Source organism: Dromaius novaehollandiae, chromosome 4 (genome assembly GCF_036370855.1).
Source record: "Dromaius novaehollandiae isolate bDroNov1 chromosome 4, bDroNov1.hap1, whole genome shotgun sequence".
Taxonomy (NCBI): Eukaryota; Metazoa; Chordata; class Aves; order Casuariiformes; family Dromaiidae; genus Dromaius; species Dromaius novaehollandiae.
In genome coordinates, this window is record NC_088101.1 from 77546093 (window position 1) to 77570654 (window position 24562).

Consider the following 24562-nt stretch of genomic DNA (forward strand, 5'->3'; position numbering starts at 1 on the left):
TGTGATCTCAGACACATCACAGCCCAGCAACATTTTGGGGTATTTTGGGTTTACTACATTGATTGTTTTCTTTGTTTGGAAGAGAACAAATTTCTGGATCACAACTTTGGGTTAAAGTTGACTCTGTAGATTAATAATTTAGAATAAATTACATTTTAGAGATGCTGTAACTTTCTTCAAATCAAGCATTATACCCATAGGCTATTCAGATTTAAGGGTAAGCTCAAAATTCAGTCCTGTTAGGCAAGGAAAACTATGCAAGATTGCAAAAAGCAAAACAAAGAAAAAAGCCAGCTGTGCTCACAGCATCAAATTGAAGGGTTGAAGCATAAATTAATCCAACATATATTTAAAAATCAATTCCACATACTGTGAGATTGCAAACCCCTGGTGCTTTCATCAGAACGCCGCTGCTTTTGTCTGATGTTACTATCAGGTCAGCAGACCCCAGCGCTAATTTATTTGCTTGAATTTATAATGACTAAATCCTGGCAAAGACTTTTTCCTTTTTAAACTTGTTTGCAAGGCCCTGACAGATAAACACACTCTTTCAGTTCCCCATTTTGCGTGTGGGTGTTAGGCAGCCGAATGCAGATGGATTGTAAGCATCTAAAGCCATTTGTTTAGCAAACCAAATGCTTGCTTTATTATTTTCAAGTAATCAAAGAGCACCTGCTTATTTCTTGTTCTGAGCTAGTCAGACAGAAACCAGTATTAGAGCTGTAACACTGTCAGCCTGATATTTATAATCCAGGCCATGCTCTGAGGATGTTTATGGACAGCTTTGGGCATGGGATGTTGATAACTAAATATGAATTTGAAAAGCAGCTTCAGCTAAGATGAGCAGTGCAGAGACCTTCCCGGGCTGCCAGGTTGCACAGGTGCCATACGGGTGCAGCCCCCACCCAAACCCATGCAACAGCACTGGCAAAGCCTGCGACAAGTCTCTACTGGTGCAGCTAAAGGACAGAGAAGCAGAGCTGCAATATCCTTCCTCCCTGTAGACCAGGGACTTGCAAAAGTCACCGGCCCATTTCACCAGGTTGGTCTGGTACCTGGGGACTGGCTGTGTTTGAGGGCCAGGTCATAAGTCATTCAGTTGCTCATTCATTTTTGATGGCTACACCGTTTTTTAAATACCATAATAACAAACAAACAAAAAAATCAAATCCCAATTAATATATTAGCATTCATTAGCTTTTTTTTCTTTTTTTCGTTTTTAAAAACGTCCAACTAGGTCCCCATCGTAGCTACCAGAAGTCTTGTCTTTGATTTTGATGGGACCCTTAGCAAGGCCTGGGGATTCACATACTCAGAAAGACTTAGCCAGAGAGTTGATAGGATCACAGACTGGTATGACTGAAGGCATATTATAATTTATGCACAACACTCACTATACTTAAAAAGTAGCCACTGATATAACTTGAAGATACAGTGCACAGATAAGCTTTAAAAACAGATTTAACCCCTCTGGTGAGAAATGTTAAATCTTCCATAGGAAAGTTATGTCAAAATCCACACAGCCTCAAACAAGAAGCAGCACAGGACTAACAAGGAGGACCAAAAGCCAGACTTCTCTTCCCCAACCCATCACTGCAAATCAGGATATTTAGCCAAGCTACGCTGTTAATTTAAGGTACAGGATAACCAAAATAAAGTGTGTGCCCTTTTATCTTCGTCTACTGCTCACAACAGTCTAAGGCTACCAAATATAGCCAGCTGCTAAGTTTTGTCAGAATATAAATCCTTAGTCCATGAGGGGACAGCATAAGACGCATGAATCTGTGAAGAAACATTTGTGCTGGAAGACAACCCTGGGACTCTGCTCCGGCAAAATTGAAGCATGTGCTCAGTTTTATGGGCATGAGTAATTGGATTAAAATTTTTGTGGTTAATTTTCCATAAAATTAAGGACATGAACAAATATTTGTAGAATCACATTCTCGGTGAAGAAGAATGTGTTATATTTTACACTGGAGGAATGCATTAAATGCTTGTGTGCCCTGTTCTACATGACTCTCCGATTCAGTTATTGCCTGAAATACCTGCAAAGGCAGAATACAACACAGAGGCTGAAAAAACGCCTGCTTCACATACGTGTGAAAACTCTGTATTGCCCCCTTCCCCAGCAGTTTTTTTATACTTACCAATATTGCAATACTTTCCTACGTAACCTCCTTTGCAATCACATACCATTCTCCCGTTGAAGGTAATCATTTTACATTCACCACCGTTCAGGCAAGGATTTTGAACGCAACCTACAAGCAGAAACTAGAGGTCAAATGGAAGATACAGACTGTACAAGAAAAGCAGTCCATTTTAACTTATTTTAGTACACCTTCTCTGTGTATGTATATTTTGGGGAATGTTTTACCTCTTTGCTCATCTAAGATCTACAATTGATATAAATTGCAGACAAGAAAGCTATGCTGATTTATACCCACTGCAGCCTGGCTCACTGTTTTTGCTTTTATTGAATAATGTCAGCATAGCTATTAAAAATATTATCAATGGACAGGAGATAAAATAGGGGCAATGATTATTATTACTAGTGGTGGTGATGGTGGTATTAGCATTTCTTTTTGTACAGAGGGCTCTGCCAATTCCACATTTGCCCCTAAGCTGCATTAAAATTTACAGTAAGTTTTCTAGGAGGGAGCTTGGTCAAGTATTTAGAATTCACAACCAGGAATCATAAAGGAAATATTAAGTTACAGTGATTTTTCCAGCACTCCTACAGACTCACAATGTGTCCCAGAAAGCCAGGCTGTCTCCACATCTCATTTTCCAGTTCCATAAAGTGGGAATTAAAGCACTTACCTATTTCAAAGGGCTTTTATGCAGCTTACTCAGTGCTGCAAGTTACTTGGGAGTCTGGCCAGGATAAAAGTCATAATTAGCTGACAGCATAGCCTGGCTGAGGAACAAGGTAGCCGTACTGCAGCTCCTATGCAGATGAGGCCTGTCTCTTGCCTCTTCCAAAACGGAGGTGCCGTTCTGGCTTCGTCGGCTAAGTGATGCCTGAGGCACATGCCCTGCAGCTGGGTGACCAGCTGCGCCCGGCACCTGGCAGCCACCAAACGAGGAGGAGGCTGCAAAACCTCGGAAGCATCACCCTAGCTGGGAATGGGTATGTTTGCCCAAAAGCCAGAGGAGTTTGGGGGCAGATGCAGGGCAAATGGGATCGTGGAGGTGGGTGCAGCCCATGCGCTGGGAGTTCAGGAGCCAGACAGGCTGGGGAAGAAACCCTGGAGGTGAGATGGCGATTCAAGGAGGTCATAGGTGTGCAGGGAAGGAGCAGGGCAAGGTGTGTCTCACGGGCACGTTACAGCTCTGGAATACAGCTGATAAGGTCAGAAATTTTGCTACTTCTATGATATAATCTACTGCATATTCTTACATGCTGCAGCTCAGGATCAGATCACTGTTGAAGAAAGTGTGTGGGCATGTCCCTAAAATTCAGCTTGAAGTGTTTAATTGCTTCCTCAGATAGGGATGGACATACTGAAGTGATTTCCTGCATCAACGTTACTGCTCACTCAGAAAGGAAAGTTAAAATGTTCTCTCTTGTGAGATACTGGGGCTGCAAGAGCAGCGTTACTGTGTACAACACCACAAGGGCTTTGACATCCCTACTTTCATTTATCCCTGCTCCACGCAGGTCGACAGGGGCAGTACAAAATACTGCCCAGCCAGCGCTGCTCCTTACTTTGGTGTTCGACATTCTGGCACTCGATCTGGCCGTCCGCGCACACGCACTGCTCCACCACTCCTTCTTGGGCTCTTGACCAGCTCACGTCCAGATCGAAGAGCTCATGGAGACTGTCGTCAAAACATTTCTCTGAAACACAGTCGAAAAAATAACACAGGCTTTCTGAGGTTATTTCTTGCAAGGGATGGCACCACAATCTCTGACGTTCCCTCTTCATCCCTGTGTCTTGTTGGACGGACGTACAGTTGCTGGCAGTTGGTGCTTCCCAGACCAGTTAACCACCATGGTGTGGAGGCCCTTAGCCGCTGGAGCAGCTGCTCCAAGTACCTCCAGGCAGAGGATTTTCTCCCAAGGTCCTATGAACATGACAGCATCACCTTACTTAAGCCCTCCTAAAAGTTCACTCAGGAAACCCATGTCATAAAATCAGTAGTATATACTTGTCCCACTGCACCACATCTGTCAGACATGTTAATTCTCACAGGTGATGGGCTCTGCTGGAGCCAGTGTTTTGAAGCACCAAGACTGAAAAAGGCATGTTTGCACAGAAGTCCAAAGCTGCAGAAAAAAAAGCTTCATTAAACAACAGCAAGCACAACTGAAAACCCTCTGTGTAAAAGCTTAATTCCTTTCCCGAAGTGCAGTAAACCGGGAGTGACACCGCTGACATGAACGGCTGCAAAACTGGAGGAATAGCCCAAGGAGAACCTTTTGGCCTGACACCTCCTTTGGAAATAAATCCACTGACGGTGGAGGAACTATATCGTTATAAAGCTGGCATCGCAATAAAAATTTGAATGGTCCTATGTGTGCATACACATAAGGGACAAGGCAGCACCAGAAATTTTGCTGCTTTTTCATGTCTCCCTGCCCTACCTACTGGATGATATTATTAGTCATTTCCAAACATGTAAGTGATATTTAAATCTTAAAAACAGCAAAGGGAGGGGAAGGCGCGCTCTGCGCTTCCCGTAGTTTAATACCTCGCTGGCTCACAGCAGGCTTGGATTTATAACTGTATAATCAAGCTATTTTCAGCTGTCCTGTCAGTAATGGGCTGTCACAGCCATTTGGAAACCCGCCTACACAAACAGTCGTGCTGCGGTGGTCTCTCCCATCACAACAGCACTACCTTTTCATTAAGCACACTTTAATAAGCGCTACTTATATGTAGTGTTTCATGTTGCAGCGTCTCGTGGAAGGAGATACTCACTCATCTCACAGTTCTTTCCCGTGAATTCCTCGGGACAGGCACAGTGGTACTTCCGATGGCCACGAGCGAAAGAACAGGTCCCGCCGTTTTGGCAAGGGTTGTTTGCACAGTAATCTAGAAATGCCACATGAGAAGTCAGTGTTAATAGCAGCCAGATAAGCCACGCTTTGTTGTGCTAGGCATCGGCTTGGATACATTAACCACTTTGGTTCAATGCACTGTCATTTTAACGCCACCTATTAACCTAACTAGAACAGTGTTTATCCAACCAATTCAACTTGTTTCTGTCTTAAGCTGCACAGCAAACTATATTTACCCAGCTTCCTAAAACCATGTAGTAAATCACTGAGCTGAACCTTTTCACCCAGAGTGACTCGTCCCAAGCTGGTGGGTCCAGGGAGGCATAAGGTCGCCGGGGCTGCCGGCACCAGCAGGAAGGAGACGGGACGAACGCCCACGAGATGGAGCTGTGCCTTTGCACTGGGGCGGGGAGGCTGGAGCGCGGCCTTCGCCACTCGGCTGGCCTGCATCGTTCGCATTTCAGCAGGAACGACTGGGATTAGGCATCTCTCTTTCAAATGACACGAAGGGCAATTCCCGACAGAAAAAATATTGCTATGGATTTTTGGATTATTTCTAAAACGAATGGACAGTTACGTAAAGCCAAAAGTTTTGAAGAAAAAGGGCACAGCCAAATGAGTCAGACCAAACAAGATTAAACTGGACCAGTCCAGTATGTCTCTACTTTTCTAAAGAATTTTTCTCAATCATGGGAAAACTGAGTGGGAGAGGAAGGGGGTTGCCAGGAGTGCTCTCTCATCCCTGTGTCGGAAGCTCAGCAACGTGCAACACAGAGGTTGTAAGAGTCGTGGTGTTGGACAGTGTCATGGGGTATATCTCCCCTAACATCACATTTACACCTGCTGAAGAGCTGGCCCAACAGCTTGCCCACATTTGAATCCTCTTTTTTAATGCTATTCAAACTCTGCAAGGGGAACTGTAAAGTTATTAAAATCAGGTGCTCCTTCAACTAGACGGTGTGTTGCTAAGCATAGCATGCAACATATAAAAACACGGGCGTACACGTACACACACACACACACACACACACACACACACACACACAAAGCTAAAGCAGCACTTAAGGCTTATTCCTGAACTTTGCTACAGCAGTGTAAATGTGAAGATCCCTCTACAGAGACCAAAGTATTTGCTTCAGAAAACAGTGGCGTAATTGATATCAAATACCAGTCCTGGGTGTATTCACGGGTAATTTCACTGCAGGATAACATCAAAGGAGAGCATGTAAAGGCAGTGACTATTCTACTGCTTCTGCCACTGGATAGTTGCGAAATTTTTAATGCTGTAATGTTTCCTCAAAGGCAAATTCTGTATTCCTTATCTCTGTCACATTCAAACCGTGACTCGTTCTTCAGACCATCTTCCAGTACAGTAGCACTCAGGTCACTTTTAGTGCCTTCACTAAAGCTGCAGAAAGCACTTTCAGTCCTTCCTTTCTGTTCCCACTGGAGTCCCCCATTGCATCCATTCCTTCCGGCGCCGGCAGCCAGGCTGACTCACCTGTGGCTGCAAATGCCTCCAAGATGTGTCCCTAAGCACACAAACACATTGCATCTCCCTGTAGGGACGCCTGCCCGCAGTTAGCAGTCCCACCGAACTGCGGAGTGCCATGTTTCTGCCTTCTCAGACAAGGTCTAAAGCCACCCAGCAGTATCTCCCCACCCTCACAGGAAAAACACTTGGTGCTTGCTAACAGTCACTTTGGCTGCAGCTTCACCTCTCTGAGGCTCTGCTGAAGAAGCAGTGAGCTTGTCTTGCCTTTCTAACCACATTTTCCCACCATAGCTTTCTACTTCTGCCACACACCTTCCCCAGAACTGAGCCTGCTCTTCCCCAGAGTCACTCCTGGGATGATGCTCTTCCTTCTGCATGTGCAGCCCACACTGTTCTAGTTCTTCTTTCCGTATCAGTCCAAGCGTCCCTTAAAAAAAAACTTGCTATCTGGCACTTTCCTCACAAGTCACAAGGCTCATCAGGGCTTCTCTGGGTTTTGGGCCATTTGCCCAAGATTTCCAGACTTTCAGTAGCCCCGTCAGAGCAGTAGTCTTAAAGGACTGTGCAAGAGCTGGAAGTCCCGCAGATAGGTGCATTTATGCGTAAGTGTACATATATCAGCTGTGCGCAGCCCAGCTGGCCCATGCATACGAAGGGGCTCCAAGGCAGCCCAGGCTCCCAGCCTGCGCGCGTGCGGTGGGTCTGAGCCCCTCAGGTCCCCCCAGGCTCCCCGCGGTGCTGGCCCCTGCGGTCCCGCATCGGTTCCTGCACCAGCACTCCTTGGGGGTTTCTGGGGCACAGCGTGGAGGATCCTGCTGAAACCTGAACAAATAGCCCCTGAAGGCAGCGATAAAGCTCCTGCTGCTTTCAGTGGGCTTTGAACATGTGCTTCAGCCTGTGATTACTGTGAACTCTGGCTCTGCAAAGTGCGATGCTAACATCTCTGCTCAGCAGAGCTTTCGTACATGAGCTTAGCCTTATCCTGAAGCTAAAGGCTTTTTGGTTAAACTTTCTCTGGAAGTGTTTTTCTAGATCAGTGCCTTAAACACTTGCTCAACATTAATTTATAAACAACTCCAATGATTTCAAGTAGACTTCTCACGTACGCATGATAGTGTGGGTCTGGAGAGTCTGTGCTTCAGCCTTGGCTCTCCAGCAGTCCCTTTTCCCACTCTGGGGTATACACTCCTCACCAACCTCTCACAGCCAAAGGATACTTTCTCCTCTGCCAAAATATTTTTCTCCTGTTTTCCAGGTGCCTGAGATTCCCCCAAGAATGTAATATTTCAGTGCTACAGATTTTGGGAGTGCACAGGTGAGACCCACAGCTCCTGCTGGCAGACCTTCCGGGTGGTGGTGTGTTGGCAGAGATAACCCTTGGCCGTTTCTCTAGCAGGAGCCCAGAGCTGGCTCCAGCTGAAAGGCAGGGTGGGAGAGGTGGCACTTGGGCTATAGAGAGCTTCAGAGCTCCCAAAATGGATGGGCAAGCGGGAAGCCAAAGAGACGGGAGCCGAGAGGAGATGTAGCAGACAGACAGCCCTGAAGAGCCAGGCTGCAGCAAGCTGTTGGAGACTTCGGTTGAATGGGATAAGGCCAAAATGCACCAACACGCCACATCTATAAAGCTTAGTGGAGGATGAAACACTTCTGTGTGTTTTTTTGTTGTTTTTAAAACCATCCTAGTAAATGCTATGGTTGGTAACAGGCAAGAATGGGCTGAAAAGGCTTGCACGTGGCCCACCAGCTTCGGGGGGCAGGAGACAGCCATGCATGGGGCTGGCGTGGCCCCAGCAGTGGGGAAGGAAGCACAGATGTGGCACAAGGCACCCCCCGGCCAGGCGTGCGGAGGAGGAGAGGATCCAGGGCTCCCTGGGGAAGCCACCCCTTAGAGGGACCCAGAGACACGTGCTGTGGGACAAGTGCTCGCACTCAGGCACAACTCCCCAGCTTCACCGGGAAGGCTTGGAGAAGCAGATAATGGGTTTGGAGAGAAACCCACCCTGGCCAGGTGGACTGTCTTGGGTCCCAAAAGTGATGCAAGCTGTGTAAGCTTAACTAGGTGCCTGTGTGGCATGCCGCGCTCGTGTGACTGCCGTGCAGAAGCCCTGTGCTTTCCTGCGCAGAGGAGCAGCAGGTAGTGCTGGGATGGTTTGCGACTCCTCATGGCAATGGAAAAACACCACAACAGAAACATGACCTGAAGGACTAAAGTGGGAAATGGAAAGGGCCTGGAAAATCTTTGCTTTCTTAGGAGGGGAAAAATAAAAACAGTAAGGATGTAACAGAAGGGAGAGAGACAAGGGTGAGGCAGGAACCCTCCTGCTAACCAACCTCCTGGACAGCCAGTGTTTCACCGGGGGATCAAAGCAGTCACTAGTTACTGCTTCCAGCATTTTAATATCTGGGAGGATACTCAATAAGTAAGTGAAACCCCCATAACTTGATTCTTTTGAGTGCAAACTGTCCATAAAGTCTACGTCCATGTTTGACATGCTTGCATTACAAAGGCATTTACATTGCTACTTGCTTTGGGGTTAAGTCATTTGCCTATGATCTCCTGTTAACCTGTTTTAAAGCCAGGTTGGAAAATAATTTGAAGTTGTTAAGTTTAAAGTGACGCTGCTGCACACCACTTAATTTTAGACTCTCAGCGTGATTCAGCTAACACTGGCTTTTCAAGTGTTCTGGTAGATTGTAATCAGTTTGGCAATAAGGCTCCTGACACGACGGAGAACTCCCTGCAAGGGAATGTTAAAAACATGCCCTTCGTTTGAAAGCGAGAAGGGACCCTGTGAGGCTATCTAGCTGGATCCTGCAGACTAAACAAGACAGGTCACATCTGAAAGTAGTATAAAGGAGAAAAGATGATTATCAGCATTTAGACACTAATCCAAAAATAGACTTAAGTGCATCAGGTTTGATCAGTGCAGCACCTGATTTTCAGTGCTGATCTATCACTATATAAATTGAGAATTAGAATTATTAGAATTAATATAGGTTCTTATAAAATGAACAGACTAAGTTAGATGTCTCAGGAGTAGACCCACAAGCAGCCAGCTCGTTAAATTTGAAGCTGGGGAGACAGAGACAAGCAAGAGCTAGCTATCAAGGTAATGCTGAGGACAGGGATGCAAGTTGCCCAATGATTTTTTTGGGACTTGCTGCTTTCACCCAGTGTGTCAAGGACCCTCGTTCAATACTTTCTTCAGCTTGGGGGCGGTTGCAAGCTGCCAATCCATGGCAAGTGTCCTTTCCATCAGATGACAGGCCATTTCTGCAGGATGAAGGCATTCTGTACCCTTTTGAGTAAACCTGTTTTATTTTGCCTTAAGGCACTCAGTCTTTTAATTGGGCCATGTGGAAAAGAGGGTACCTGACACCATGGCCTTGCGAAGTAATTGGTTTGAGAAAGGGGACTCCCGATGTATCTTTAGTCTACAATGTGTCCTAGGAACAGACTATAATGTTCTGGTCTCCTTTCAGAAGCCCCTGCCATTTCCACTGAAGTTATGAGGAACTTACGGTGGGTAGTAGTCTGCCTTTTACAAGGTCAGGCTCTGCAAAAATAAACAACCCACTCAATTAAAATTGACTTACAGAGAAAGAAGAGGTTGCCGCAGACCTTGGCTTCCTGTTTTAGACAGACTATCAGAGTGGGGTGGTTGCAGCACTTGAGTGTGGTGACCACATGAAGCTGTGGCATTGCTCAGCTGAGTAATCCTTGCACTGTTCCTCAGTACTCCTTCCATGGATGCACCTATCTCCTTGTATTCTCCAAAGCAGTCCAAAAACCCAAGGGAGGCTGTTTCTGAAGGCCTGCACTTTCCTCTGAGACCTTGAGGAAGGATAGCTGTAGGTGATGGATATGTGTTGTGGGAAATGTTTCTGTATCTTCTAAAAACATAAATTCCTCAAAGAGTCAGAAAATGTAACTGATTAAATGAGAAAACTAAAGGCACATCCAAGCTCTGAGGGAGAGGAAGACGACAATCTCTGTGCTCAGCTTCCACGGGAGTTCAGGTTTCCGTGTTGGTGCTACCATAATTTCCTTGCATGACTTCAAATGGGTCAATACAGAGTATATTAAAGATAGCACAACCTTATGCTATGGCTATGGGGAGTCAGAGAGAGACTCCAGAAGCAGTCAGTGTCAAGGCTTGTTCAGCTCCAGGTAAAAGTAGCACAGAAGACACCAGTCCTTCCTCCTGAAGGAGGCAAAGTAGGAGCTGGCTATCTGGAGCAGCTCAGCAGGGGCTTGCCTTACCTGAGTGGTCTTCGAGTAACAAAGCACAGTATCCCCACTGCCTGTCACGGTCGTAGTTATGCGTTGTTGCGCACCTAAAACGAATGAAAAGTGCAGTTTAGTGCAGCTTTAAGCAACCTGGATATCGCAGCAGCTGAAGCAGGAGTATCCCTCGCGATCACTGAGCACGGAGGGCGAGCGCGGGAAGCTTTTTTGCCCTGCTGTTGGTGGTGGGATGTGTATATTGGGAATGCTTACTTTAAATAAAAATTCTGCGGAGAGGAAGATGCTCATGTGGGTTTACAGGCTTAGGGCCACTACAAACCACTGTGGCCCTAAAAGCATCACATCATTAGAGCCAAGGACCTTCTTTTTACTGTCAGGCTAGGAATGCCAAATATACATTTTTGCACTAAAACAATACGGTCTTCACTCTTTTCAAGTGACCACCTTGAAATTCATACTTTTTTCCCTAATTAGCATCTGTTTAATTCAAGCTCTCTTAAAAAATACCAGAGAAAAAATATGGGTTTTTTTTGTTAAAGATGCTCTGCCAGATTTCTCTCCAAAGACAGATTAAGAATGAGATGTGGAAGCAGAACCTGAGATCTCCAATGAATCCTCCAGAAGAATGTGACTTTCTTTCTATTTCGAGGATTAGAAAATGAAAGACAGAATAAAAGCCAAAAACAAAGCAAGTAAATTACATCTCCTTTATTCATTACAAAACAAGCAGAACAGGACCCAATCCATTTCTGATCCCTGTCTGCTGCCTTTAATAGTCTGCGGAGGCAGAAGTCTCTGTCCACAGAGGGACTTTCTCCTGGCTCTCAGTGGCAAACACATTTTGCACCTAGTTCCTTTAAAGCATTTCTACTTTTTAGCTGGCCTGACAAAATGAGGAAATGACCGACATGGGGGTGGTTTCCAAACGCACAGATATAACGTCCCGTTTTTACGGAGCAGTGGGCTGCATCCTGCACACCGCGCTGCCTGTGGGAATCCTGTGGAGGCCCCAGGGAGACAAACTGTGACAGTGGTTTTATTTGAGCACTTTCGTTGCCCTCCTCAGGCTGTCAGCTTCGAGACTCGTAGCACTTCTCAGGAGTAGCAAGAGCACATTCGCGCTTTGCAGAGGAGCTAGACGTCGAGGCCACCCAAGGAGTGCGTGGCTGAACCCAGGAGGTCCACATCCCACCCCAGTGCTCCCGCCACCAAAACATCCTCCCTGACCAGCTCTAATGCAGCATAATAAATATCAGCTGTACCAGCTGTCACTACACAGGGAAACATATAGCTCCAGGGTGTTACACGAATACGAGTGCGCTTTATTTAAAGTGCCAGATAATTTATTTTTATTATGCTCGGTTTTATTGTACATTGAACAGTTGTGTTACCAAATATCTTTTCACCCCAGGACTTCACAAGCTAGATTGCAATTTTATTGCAGAGCACATCTACCATTTTAACTGCCCTGCTTTGCTTCTTAATTAGATGCTATGTGATATTTAAAATGCTTTAATTCCTACAGAACGTCTGAATAGGCCATGCATATTAAGTTTGGTGACCTCCGTTAAATAATGTGCATGAAAAGAAAGGTGCTCAATAGTCTAATACAGATTAATGCAACACATTCTTAAAGATGCTGTCTTCTCACAGGCATTACGGCCCATGCAGCTCTGCTGGGGGTTAATGGAAATTTCTCCCTGCCCTTTCGGTGGGGAGTCGATCATGATCTTTCAAAGGATGGTCTGTTCCACATTAGGATTAAACTGAGCAGTAAGTTAAAAGTTATTCTCAGCGGTGCACTTCTTATGTCATTGTTGGCAAAATGGCCTCAGACCTTAACACTTCATTTGTGCCAGCAATGGCAGGGAAGGAGAATCCAAGGTTTTATAACTGACACAATTATTGACTTAGCAAAGTAACAGTACACCGAGCAGCATGGGAGAGCAGAACGGAAAAAGGCCCTGTATACTTGCACCTAAATGCAGAACTACCTGGATATCTGTCACAAAGAGTTTAAGCACATTCTGATCATTAGGGGGAAAAAACAATTTATACAAAAAATAATAATCTTTGGATTCTCACCAGCAACAGCTAAATTCTAAGCAAATGGAGAACTACATCTTTTTCCATCCTAAATGTTTCATGTCATTAGAAGCCCTGGCATTGCTCTTCCACTGGCTTCCCACAGCCCTCTGGCCCTCACAGCCAATGCTCTTCACTGACCCCCTCGTTCCCTACCATCTCGCAGTGGCTACAAAGACACTGGTCCTCTCCTCCGACGTCAGTTTGCCCCTCCAGTGCCTGATATTTTGTATATTCATATAATCCTCCTTTATTTCCTGCATGCTTCTCTTACTCTTTGGGAGAATTCCAGCACATCCCCAGAACTACTTCATTATTCTCCTTTCTTTCCTTTTAAAAATTTCTTCTTTGCTGGGAGGCCAACCAAAAATGTGATGACATTTCTGTCTCTCATGGGATTTTACCTCCAGCAGTCATACTGACCAGTACTGGCTTAGTATTTCTTTGTGCTATTTCTTTCTGTTTGGGCCCATTCTCTAAATTTGTGAGACTACAAATGTCTTGCATGAGCCTGTCACATAAAATTTTTGATAAAAGAATAAAATGCTAAAAGAAGAGATACTCAGTTAATTACACCAGAAAAGTCTATTACTTGGGACTGATTTAAACAACATTTTAAACTCATGTGTGGTAAACAACAGGGGAATGGAATCAGGAGCAGGATGGACCAAAATGGTGCATCACAAATTAGGCCTAACTAGTAGGCAAAATAAAGAGGCGAGGGCTATGTTACCCCTTAGCAGCATTTGGGGAGGCTTAAAAACAAAACTTTGGAGAGCAAATAAAGCCTCAGACTATAACCAGATAGTTTGGAACGATTGAGCTCCACCGTCATACCTGTTGCTATCACCATGGTCAAGGACCGTAAGTTCCCTCAGACCTTTTTAGCTGTTGTCCTGATCAAGAAAGAGGGCCTGACTATACCTAACAACACCAGAGCAACCACCAATGTCACCAGCACCAGCAAAATCCAGGTTCTGAAGCTTGGTCTCTGGTCACTCTGTTGCTCACCCCGACCTGTTCTTTCCCTGTCCAGGACTGGCATAAACTATCTAACTTGAAAATAATTTCCTTTCACCTTCCATCAGCTGGCCAAAAAGACCTCTTTTGCAATGTTTTTTTAAATCCGTGGCCAGGGTATCAAATTTAGCTGTTTCCAGAGAGGATGATAAGATCATAGTCGTCTTGCACAGCCCTGAGCCCATCCCTGAGACCTGATGCAACGAGCACCCACACATCCAACACTCTTAGGTGGGACAAGACTTCTCTGGAATATAAGTCAACACCTTCAAAGTCAAAGGAGTAGACTTACCCTGAGCCAAAAATCTGCCACCTCGAGGAGGCGGGGCTGAGGAAGCAAGGAGCATTTTCTCAAGAACCATCTCAGCTACCAACCAGTGCTGCCACTGCTGGTACATCTATTGACACGAAACAGCTTGCCTTCAACTATGCTTGTTTCTGCTCACTAGAAAATGTGTCTGGGTGAAGCAAATGCTAATATTCTGACTGTGTTCCCAACAAAAGTTGCTCGCTAGGCCAGCTATGCATAAGGGATATAGCTGTTTGCCACATAAGACCTTCAAGGTGTGCCAAGGCGTAGCTATGGGACCAGCCTGACGCTGCGGCTAAGCCCAGCTAAGTCACTGAAAGGGGTAGTCGCCCTTCCACCTCTCGCCCCATCAGCCACATGTTCCCACCACTTCCCTTGAGCTGGACCTCGGCAGACGTCAACTCAGTTGGCTGACTGGCACGAGATTATTCCTTCTTTGCATTTGTTTCCACCAAATCAGCCAGCTCACCCTGCCAGTGCCCAGCCACGGGCTTCCCCCACCGGAGAGTGGGCAGGGGCCACCACCGCTCGCCATCCCGCAGCAGGGTCGCAGCCCAAGCCATCCCCCAAGAGCTGGCCCTGCAAACGGGATTTGCTGTCGCAGGTATTCGTTGCACCGCCATTCTGTTTGTCCCTATGCTGTTTTGTCTTAAAGGACACAGGAATGAACTTCAGCAACACTTCCAACTTTTTTTAACTTTAACAGAAAAGGTAAACTAACATGCCACCTTTAGTACCTGGTAAGAGACTGCTAAATAGGGATTTGTCTGTGAAAACAGATCATAATTAAAGGGAAATACAATACAGGATACTGTTAAAGGAAGTTTACTACTTGCAAACTGCAATTATTTTGTCTCCTTTCCTGTGTTTTTTCATTAAATGTTTATAAAAATAAAATGTTGTTCGTTGCTGCTGGAATAAGCAGGGTGAGGTTTCTGTAGTCAGTACTCTGACAGATACTGAATTATTTAATGCTCTAAATCAGCAAGGTCATGTCTGATATTGTCCTACTACGCTTATTCCTTTGAACGAACACAGCAGCTATCCGAAATGATGTAGATATGTTTAGATAGATGTTTTTTGAAGGAGGACTGTCTTTTTATTGAACTTAATACAACGGGATGGTGAACTATACATGTGTCATAGGTCGTACCAGAATACATATAATGAAATTAAAGCCAATGGGAGCAGGCTTTGGCCCATAGTATAAGGTACTGCCTTTAGAAATACAGCCTCAGGACTAAGAACACAGACTCATCAGGTGCATAATCCAGAGCTCGCTGAAGTAAATGCAGAAAGATATCTAAAGTGGCCACCCTTCGGTTTGGATCAGGCACAGAAAGACACTTATTGCAGAGAAAACCTCCGGACGAAGCCAAGTGTCTAGAAAGCTTTCAATTAACAGAACAACCCACCATTATCTCCTGGTTTGGCTTCATCACAACCATCTCCGAAGAGCCAGGTTGCATCCCGCCTACCACAGCCTCCATCCTCACTAGCAGCTCACACGTGGGAAGCGGCCAAGTCTTCCCCTCGCCTGCTGCCCCGCAGGGTCCTCTGCAAGAAGCTGTTCAGCATCAGGCCGGCATGGCCTCGTGCCCAGTCAGACACAAATGCCCAGAGCGAGTCTCCCAATTGCTATTCAGACCTCATTTACGGGCATCACAGTGCCTGAAGTTACACGTTGGGTTGCTTTCAGCTTATGAAAGAAGAGTGAACACTGGCCAGAAGGTCAGCCACTGGGGTGAAATGGCTTGTCAAAACCAGGCAGCTCCAGCTGTCCTTCTCCCGATCTCCCCACCTGCAAATGGCTTTTCAAAAATAGGAAGCACAACTGCTAGTTGTCCAAGGTCAGCTCTAAAGTGCGCGCTAACCTTGGATCCCATACATTCACTGATTTTCCATTTCTGTGGCATAACTGGTTAAAAGTGAATATGCAGAATGTCATGTCTTAATAAGAACCATCTTAAACATTACATGGAATTCAGTGTGTCCAAAGGTGAAGTGCCCTGTGGCTACAGTTCATCAAAGAGAGTTCAAACTAGGAAATTGTTCCAGTTCCTTTCCTTTTGTTAAGATATGCTTGTTTCTTTGAGGCTTTTCTTATCTGGTTGCTCTCTATGGATGTTCAGGAAAATCAGAAGTGGTCTCCTAGGCTGAAGCTCTAGTCTATTTGCATAAAAAAGTGTGTGTTGTGTTGTTTATATTACACTAGCACTTTACACTTAAAACAGATGTGCCATCACAGAAAGATGATACAGATCATGGAAAAAAATAGACGATCCAGTATAAAAAATAAGGGGTCTCTCCTGCATGTGCAAGTAAAGCCCATTCTATAAAATGATCTAATTCATCTCAAATAATGCATGTATGTGTTTTTCTGTACCTTATCTGTGCATTATTTTCACATTTCTGGTACCCACACATTACTGGTACCGGTACTCTGCTTTGTTGCCTTTGATTTCTGTTAATACACTCATTAGATATGTTTGCGTAGGTGTGTCTGCATAGATATGTTTGCATTAGGTATGTCTGCAGAGTTAGTCTTGTTTGTTTGGTGCCTACCGCAATAGGGTTCCCACCTGGCTGCCTCTAACCCGGCCTGCCTCTAATCCTAAATGTAAGTAAATGAATAATGAATACTTGTAACAGCTTCCCCATACGTGAAACAACCTTTGCCCAAAATAAGGAGACGTGGCTTTAAGCATATTAGTAGAATAAATCATTACCTAAAGAACAGTAGTAATGCCTCACCTCTTAGTACTGCACTGTCCAAAAGGGACCTGGTGCAAATCTGGACAGACATTAGAGACTAGGGAAAAAAATAAACAACTTCCCTCAAAAAATATGCTGTGCTGCAGTACAAAGTGTACGGCCCACACAAGTCAAACAGTTCTTTATAAGAGCGTCATTGATTACTGGTGTCTATACCTCCTCTTTCCTTGAGCGGAGGGGTTCTGTCGGGTGGTTTCAGCATTTCTGCTTAGTCTGTAAAAGAATATTCTGTAAAATATCCTGACAAATATACCTGGAGTTGCAGTATGAAGGCCAGGGAAGACTTTTCTGCAGCTCTTGAGCTTTAAGTGGCCCTGGAGCCCCCGCTCGTGTGCTCGCTCCGTTCTGTGCGTGAGTCTCCATCTGAGGGCCATGGACATGAGCAGGAGAGCTTCATCGCTCCCACCGGGCATGGGAACAAGCCCACATTCGTTTTTATGAAAACAAGATTAAAGCCCTAAAACCAAAAATATATTTTTGTTTCAACATCATTGTCTTATTTTCTGAGCGATGTTAACTTACCATGTCTTTTGGGAAACCAGATTGGATAAACACGAGCGGTAAAACCGTCCACCATACCGAAAAGGAAATTTACACAAATTCCCGTCCTCTGTAAACACTGAAATACAAGAACAAAAACCTCATCATGCAGCTGAACACCAACCAACAGCTGTATCTTATATTATATTATATTTATAAAACATTGCATTAAAGGCACATAGCTTCAAGTTTTTCAATGGTACGTTGGATTCTGTGTCTTCGCAACTTCTAGCATGTAAGAAGAGGCCTGGATTCCTGTGCAGTGACTAAATCAACAGAGATTAATGGGTTCTGTGGTAGAATAAAAATCTCCAATCATTTCAGCTCAAAGTATATTGTTATTCTTGGTACATTAAATGTCAATTGTATTCATTAATTGCAGTTATCATTTCTAATTATATATTATTGTAACAGCATATTAAATTGATTTCTGAAGTACTATCCTTGTAGGCTCCATATCATGCTATAACATCAGTTTAAAACAATTAAGGCACCCAACAGTGCAAACTGATACAGAAATAGTCAGGAGAAAGAGGGTTTTAAAGTTTGAGGGCTGACAGATAACTTTGATTGTATCGTCTTCCTTTGGGATAAGCAGATCCCTTATAACAAAAACAGAAAATAACAGAAAAAAAGTCGAGTCTTCAGAATGAAAGAGACCAAAGATTAAAAAAAAAAAGCCAATGAAAAATCGTATTTAGCTATTAAACTAAAAGCAATCAGTTTTAAGAACGAAGAGCATGAACGTGAAGCCAGCCACTGCTGCAGGTGGCACGTGGAAAATACAACGGACCTTGCAGCATCCCGTATCTCCATTTCTCTACGACGAAGCACAGTTGTGGCTTTCCCTGGCTTTGCCCCTTCGGTCGTGACCTGAGCTCTGGAAGGCAGGTCTGCTCACACGTGTGGCATCTGTTAACGCTCAGCCACCAGCCCAGACTGGTCACCTCAAAAAGCTGCTGAGGCCAGTTATTAGCATTACAGTGTACGGAAAATAACCCAGCCCTGTGGTCCAAATCCTCCCCAACCAGTTAGATTTGTGGTCACTTTATCTGCTCTACCTTGTCCCTTTATCTGCCAGCGCAAAGCAGCTACTGCCCGTTCATTTGCTATCACTTTTCAAGCCTGGTTTTCATTGAATTAATTGGGCAAATATTCAGCTATTTACCTTGGCTGCCTCATACCTCCCGTTAAAAGTGGCTAGAAGAGTTGTGTAAATACATCCATTTAGAAGACATAGTTCATCCCAAAGGTGATCAAAGAGTGTTACAAGCTACAAAGGCACCACTAATGGCCCGATTCGTGCAATCCATAACAGCAAAAGCACAGGACAGTCAAAACGGTTCGTTACGTCCATGCACGGCCAGGCTGTCTGCTTTTGAAGGTGCCATCGAAACAAAGGCAACGGAGCAATTTGCACGGAGCTCAAGTCCTTCTCTCAGAAAGAGCCAGGGCTGCGTTGACTTGGTGGAAATTGAACCCCTACATCCAAAGAGCTTATGTACTTTAAAGTTGCAGGGCAGATACAGCCGTGATCAAAATGAAGGGAGTTGCCCATCTACAGCCACATCATGGTATAAGAGAATATACGCCACAGCAGCTCGGAAGAAATGAAATCCCATCAGCACCTTCCCATTAATCCATGCCTGAAGGAAAATTACCTTAGGTTCCTGAGCTAATCCCGAATTTCCCTCTACATAGAAAGTAATATTGTCATAACCATTCCTTAATCCTTATTCAAAAATTCATGTTGAGACAAAGACAGGCTTACTACTTATTTGAACAGCACAGATACAGACAGGCAGCGTGTTCTTACTGTCGCAAAACCTATTGGATTTGACTTTGTACCTTGTTGGCGAAAGAACTCATGTTTTGAGCCGCTTCGTGCCCCAGATTTGTAGTGCTACAAAGAGAAAAAAAAAGAGTGTGGATTGGAGACACAAAATGTTGGCACTCTGTTTCTGCAAGGCTCTCATTATTTATGTGTAATTATAGCTGGGGCACATTCTGGTGAAAGAGGGTAGATAAACACTGGCTGTTGAGAGGTCTCTGTTAAACCAGGAAAACCCAGCACAGCACAAGAAACGCTGAAGCTCTGCTCCACTCTATCTTTCTGCTAACAGGGGACATATCTCCTATTTCTCTCTGCGGGAAGCATATATGTACACTGGAGCTAGTTCATAGCTGCAAATAATAACCCAGACTTTGGCCTTTCCTGGCGTTTAGCTGTATTCCCCAGGGGATTAGTTAAAAAAGCAATTGCTACTTTGTTTGGGTTTACTGATCAGCATGCAGAGAGCACTGGGCTGAGCTGATTTTAAGCCACAAGAAATAATAAAAAATGGCAATAAAGTGCTGCTGCCACCAAAGGTGCTGACAGCTATGCTGTAGTAAAATAAAAATATCCCAAAAGCAGTGAAGGAAGCAGCAGATCACGAACACAGAACTGGATATGGGACATAGTAAGTAGGAAATAAGACAAAGGTGTTGCTTAGATATGGAGGGAGGGCTTGAACAAGTGTGAGGAAGAAACACTTTCTGCACTCTACAGTGACTCTCTCAGCACTTGGCCAGTCTCCAGAGGCTCCAGCCAGGGCTGGTCTTTGTCTTAGGTACCGTGAATTTTCTTCTCTGCTCCGAAGTGCAATGTCTAAGGATATACTTCTGTATTTCACACGCCTAGGAGTTCAACATGATTTAATTATATCTGAGCTCGTTTTAATCTAGCTAGCAAAGTAAGAACAAGCATAGAGCCACACAGCCGTGGGTCCAGGGCGTTAGCTGAGCAGCTATTCCACGATGAATGCCAGCCCATGGCAGGGCTTGAGCAAACGAGCAGAGTGGAGCTCAGCGGTGCCGCAGCTGCCATGCAGACATACCCAAAAACAAGACTCAGAAAAACACATGTTGAAAATACTGAAGAACATGGCATGGAAATAGTAACGGGGCAGGTGGTTACCTAAGCTAGTACGTTTGGCTACGACATACCAGCAGAGTCTGGTGGGTAGCACCCTTGCTCCATGCTATTGCAGGTACCTGCTTGTATCATCACGTTTCTCAGATGCATTCTCCAAAGTATTTCGGTGGTGGTGGTCCCTGCCGCCCCGTTCTTCCTCTCTGGCAGAGCAGGGATGTGAGTAGTTTCTTTAAACACAGGCAGCTAGTATATATGGGACCAGCGGTGCTACAGGCCTGCGCTTAGTACTGCTGCGAGCCTTGATCTAGCAAATCACTTCTGTGTCTCAGTGGAAGCACTCTTCCCTCGGGTCTGGTCAGCAGCTTTGCTCACTCAACCCTGAGGCAATATCGTCCTGCCAACCAGCGTGTAGGTGAGCTCCGAAACATAAAAATTAGACTTACCATCTTTGAACAGTCACTGCTCAGAGTCAAAGCCAAGCCAAGAGTGAAAAGAGCCCAGGCTTTCATCTTTGCTCTCCTCGCAGAGGCTCTGCCTGGCAGAGGTAACTCTCCAGGGCTGGGCTGGAGCGGGAGGGTGAATCAGCAATGAGATTTCACAAGGGACTGCGATTTACTTGACTTTAGGGTGTTTTAGTTTTCTAAGTAAGCAGAACTCTTATCGTTGTTAATCATTAATGTCTTTGCAGATGGGAATGCCATTTAACAAGACACTCTACCTAAACCACAGGGAGTGAAGAGTTTACAAAGTGCCCGACCCTGCGTGATGATCACCAGTGAACGCCCTTCCTCGCCCTGAACCCAAGGGGTCTCAGAGCACCTCCAGGGGACCTCAGCCAGTGTCGTTTGCAGTCAGAAAGCATTTAGCAGCCAGACACTTCCCATGTCTTCGCCTTCGCTAGGTAATTAAAAGCATGGTAAGTAATAACAAGGGGCTCCAAACAAGCCCTCTCAGGAAATGTGCTATATTAATGAATTATGTTGCAAAATACGGAACAGATCAATGCCAATATCAGGCACAAGAATTACTCATTAACGGATGGTTACCTGCCCAGGAGTTACTTATAATAACAGTCGTTTAGCAACAGACTAGGACAATTAGAAAGAAGGAAAATACATATTAGTCTGACAAAACATTTGGTGTACTAAAAAGCTCCGTTCTACAGCTACCCGAATAAAGCCCTATCCGTCCTTAAGTGTGTGGCTGAGATAGCGACACTGGAGAAGCACATCCCGTAGGGATGCAGAGCACACTGCTGGAACTGAGATTGCACCAGTGGAGTCTGCTTCAGCCCCACCTTGCCCCACAGCCGAAACCCACAGGTCTGGCTGGTATAACTATGTCTGCGCTGGAGGCTTGTGCCAGCCGCGATCTGTCAGTCAGGGACCACACCTCGTCACACCCAAAATCCGCAGAGCCACGGCAGCGGTCGGAATATCATAGTCCTTGCTCAAGTTCTGCTCTACCCTTTGAAGTTTTACCAGTGCAGCTAGGGAAGGGGGGTGATTTTATGTGCTAACCCAGCATGGCTGTGCAAGTAAGGCCCTGTGGTTCAGTGCAGCTACCCCGGCACAAGTTTGCCATGATGGTTTATAAAGTTTGAGGGGATTTCTACTGGATGCGCTGTCATGCTACTGCGACTGTCGCTGCAGTAATAGATCTTGATAGCATAGTTATGCAGGTGTAATTTCATCTGCAAAACTTTCCTACCATCAGCAAGGCTTGGAAAAGTGAGAATGAAGTGAATTTGGAATTGTCTCCCCAAAATTCAGCAGAAAACAAATAAATAGAAAAATAATCTTTGCTCTTATGCATCATTTGTTGGCTGAAGATTTGAAATAAATAAAGCTTCACAACAGACTTGAGGAATCAACCTGTCTCACAAATGGGAAATAAAAGGTGCAGAGAGTCTGGCTGAGCTGCCTGGGGACACTTGGCAAAGCTGGAACACAGATTTCCACTTCCTACCCACATTCTTGACTTAGCGGACCAGCTTCAAACTGATCATTCCTATACAATGCCCTGTAGGTATATGCTTACCGTCCTGGCTCCTCCAAATAGTGCAAAGAAAGCGAAACAGCCATTAGGTTGCTGCTTCCAGACTTCCCAAAAGCTCTGCAGAAAAAGGGGAACGGAGGAGTGAAGACCAGATGGGGAGGGGAGAAGGGGCGACATTTCTTTAAAGCTGTGGAGATAGCCTCCTCCACCCATTGCCAGAGTGAAAACCATCCACTTCTGGGCCCATAAACACTGTATTCCAGTGGTGACCACGGCAGGTTGTAAGATATAGCTTTTTCATATACCTAAAAGTAAGAAATGTCTCATGAAGTGCTGAGGCTGCTGTAATGAAGACAAGGCACTGAGCAACCAAATGTCACACTGAAGTTATCCCTACTTTGAGCAGGAGGTTGGACCAGCTGACCCCCAGGGTCTCCACCAACCTCAGTTATTCAGTGGTGCTGTGGTTCTGTCATTCAGTCTTGGTCATGCTGCATGCGCTGTCCGTGTGTCTGTGCCTGGTTGCCCTTCGTAGGCATTGACCTACGAGCAGGAATTGCAGTGTCCTTTGGGGAGTAACAACTGTAAACTTTTAGCTAAAGCTGACACTTACATGTATGAAAAAGAAAGAAGCAATGACACCAGGAGCTACTTCAGCTGATCCCTGGCACAAAGCAAAGAGGAAAGAGAGCAGCTAAAACAGCTGTTTCCAGGAGCTGCTGGAGAAACACCACCGCATAGTGGGAAATACCCCTAGTAAGGGCTGAATAACAACTGAACAGCGATTTCAGGCTTCAGATAGATATGAATCATTAAAAACCCCTAACTGCTCTACACTGCCTGCATTGGTTCAGCAGAGAGATGTCTGAACAGGTCTTATTGCCACAGAGAAAATGTAGAATTCTGGGATATTTTCTGTAAATTATATTAAATGATCAGTGACCCTGTGGGCTATCTATAATCAGAACAAAGTCTGCCTTCATCAGGTTTCTCCTAAAAACAATAAAAATGAAGTAAGCCATATAGTATTTTTTGGTGGAAGAAACCTTTTGGTGACAAACTACTCAGAAATACGGAGATTTAGTTTTGATCCTGAATTAGAAACCCCAAAGGGCAGCGGGAACTTGGGAGTTCGTGGGGATGGAGGATGAGGTACCCTGCAGAGGTCCGTGTCATGTCAGTGTGACACTTCTGACCATGGGCAGCACAAGTGTGCATACGGGGGCCTCAGGGAGGAAACTTGGGGAAAGAGAGCAGACATGCACAAACATCCATAATCAGGGAAGCTGGTCTCATTTAATCCTTCTTCACTTTCATTGCTTTCCAGGTAGAGCAATGTAGCAACACAGGCCTGGGGTTATCTGGGAATGACCCCGACAGCAGGGAGGCACCACGCAGGGAAGGGACATCCCTTCTCCTAACACTTGCGTTCGTGCCTCACTCCACGGCCGCTCCACGGAGAACCCCCGGCAATTGCGCGCACCTCTGAACCTGAGGACCGCAGTGGGAAAAAAGTAAGCGGCACAGGGCTGAAGCCTCTTCCAGTAAGTGGAGCGGTTTTTATTTACTCATGTACAGCAGTGCTGCAATCAGCGGCGCTCAGAGAGCGTTCAGGAATCTCAGCCCAACCTCCTGAATCGACTAATCCGAGGCCAACGCACAACCAGCGCAAACAGTTGCTTCCCCTTTATGCAGAGCAGCGAATGAGCCAAAACCATCATAATCTCTTATGAGATAAGAGATGAGATATAAGATATGATCTTATCCCAGATCATAATCTTTTCTAACGAGTGACTGATCCCCCATGTATTTTTGCAAACTTCCATGTTTATTCAAGTAATAAGCTTTTCTTCTTTCAAAGGCAGTTTCTTCTTGCCTTTTGAAGTTAACATACGGTAGCCAACTAACGGAGCAGCGTTGCCTCCTGAGATGATCTTATTACCAGGCCTTAGTTGACATTATTGTTATAAAGTCCAAACCTGGCTTCCTGGGTAAGAAGGCAATTCCAGGCCATGGGATTGTCGGCATGATGAACCGGTGTCAGATCTAGAGCCTCTGCATGGACCAGAAGCGTGCTGCACCAAAGACACGTTTACAAAACCACATGGCTGCAGGCAACTTGGAGGCAATTAAAAATGTGGCTAGTCTGAGAAATACCACTTTTTCTT

At 45.2% G+C, this 24562-nt stretch overlaps 1 protein-coding gene across 2 annotated transcripts in view; it reads right to left on the bottom strand.

Moving 5' to 3' along the window:
- HGFAC (HGF activator) overlaps positions 1-21005 on the bottom strand; it is a 44681-nt gene extending 23676 nt beyond the window's left edge. The window contains exons 1-7 of one of the 2 annotated variants that reach the window (XM_026122069.2): positions 20840-21005; positions 19328-19382; positions 17462-17558; positions 10765-10838; positions 4926-5039; positions 3710-3841; positions 2148-2258 (exon numbers count right to left, since the gene is read on the bottom strand). In XM_026122069.2, coding sequence (XP_025977854.2) covers positions 2148-2258; positions 3710-3841; positions 4926-5039; positions 10765-10838; positions 17462-17558; positions 19328-19382; positions 20840-20905 — 649 coding nt within the window. In that variant the 5' untranslated portion in view covers positions 20906-21005. Of the gene's footprint in view, positions 1-2147; positions 2259-3709; positions 3842-4925; positions 5040-10764; positions 10839-17192; positions 17424-17461; positions 17559-19327; positions 19383-20839 lie in introns of those variants that run through there. The other variant, XM_026122070.2, reaches the window with a different exon arrangement.
- Positions 21006-24562: the final 3557 nt, after the last annotated feature.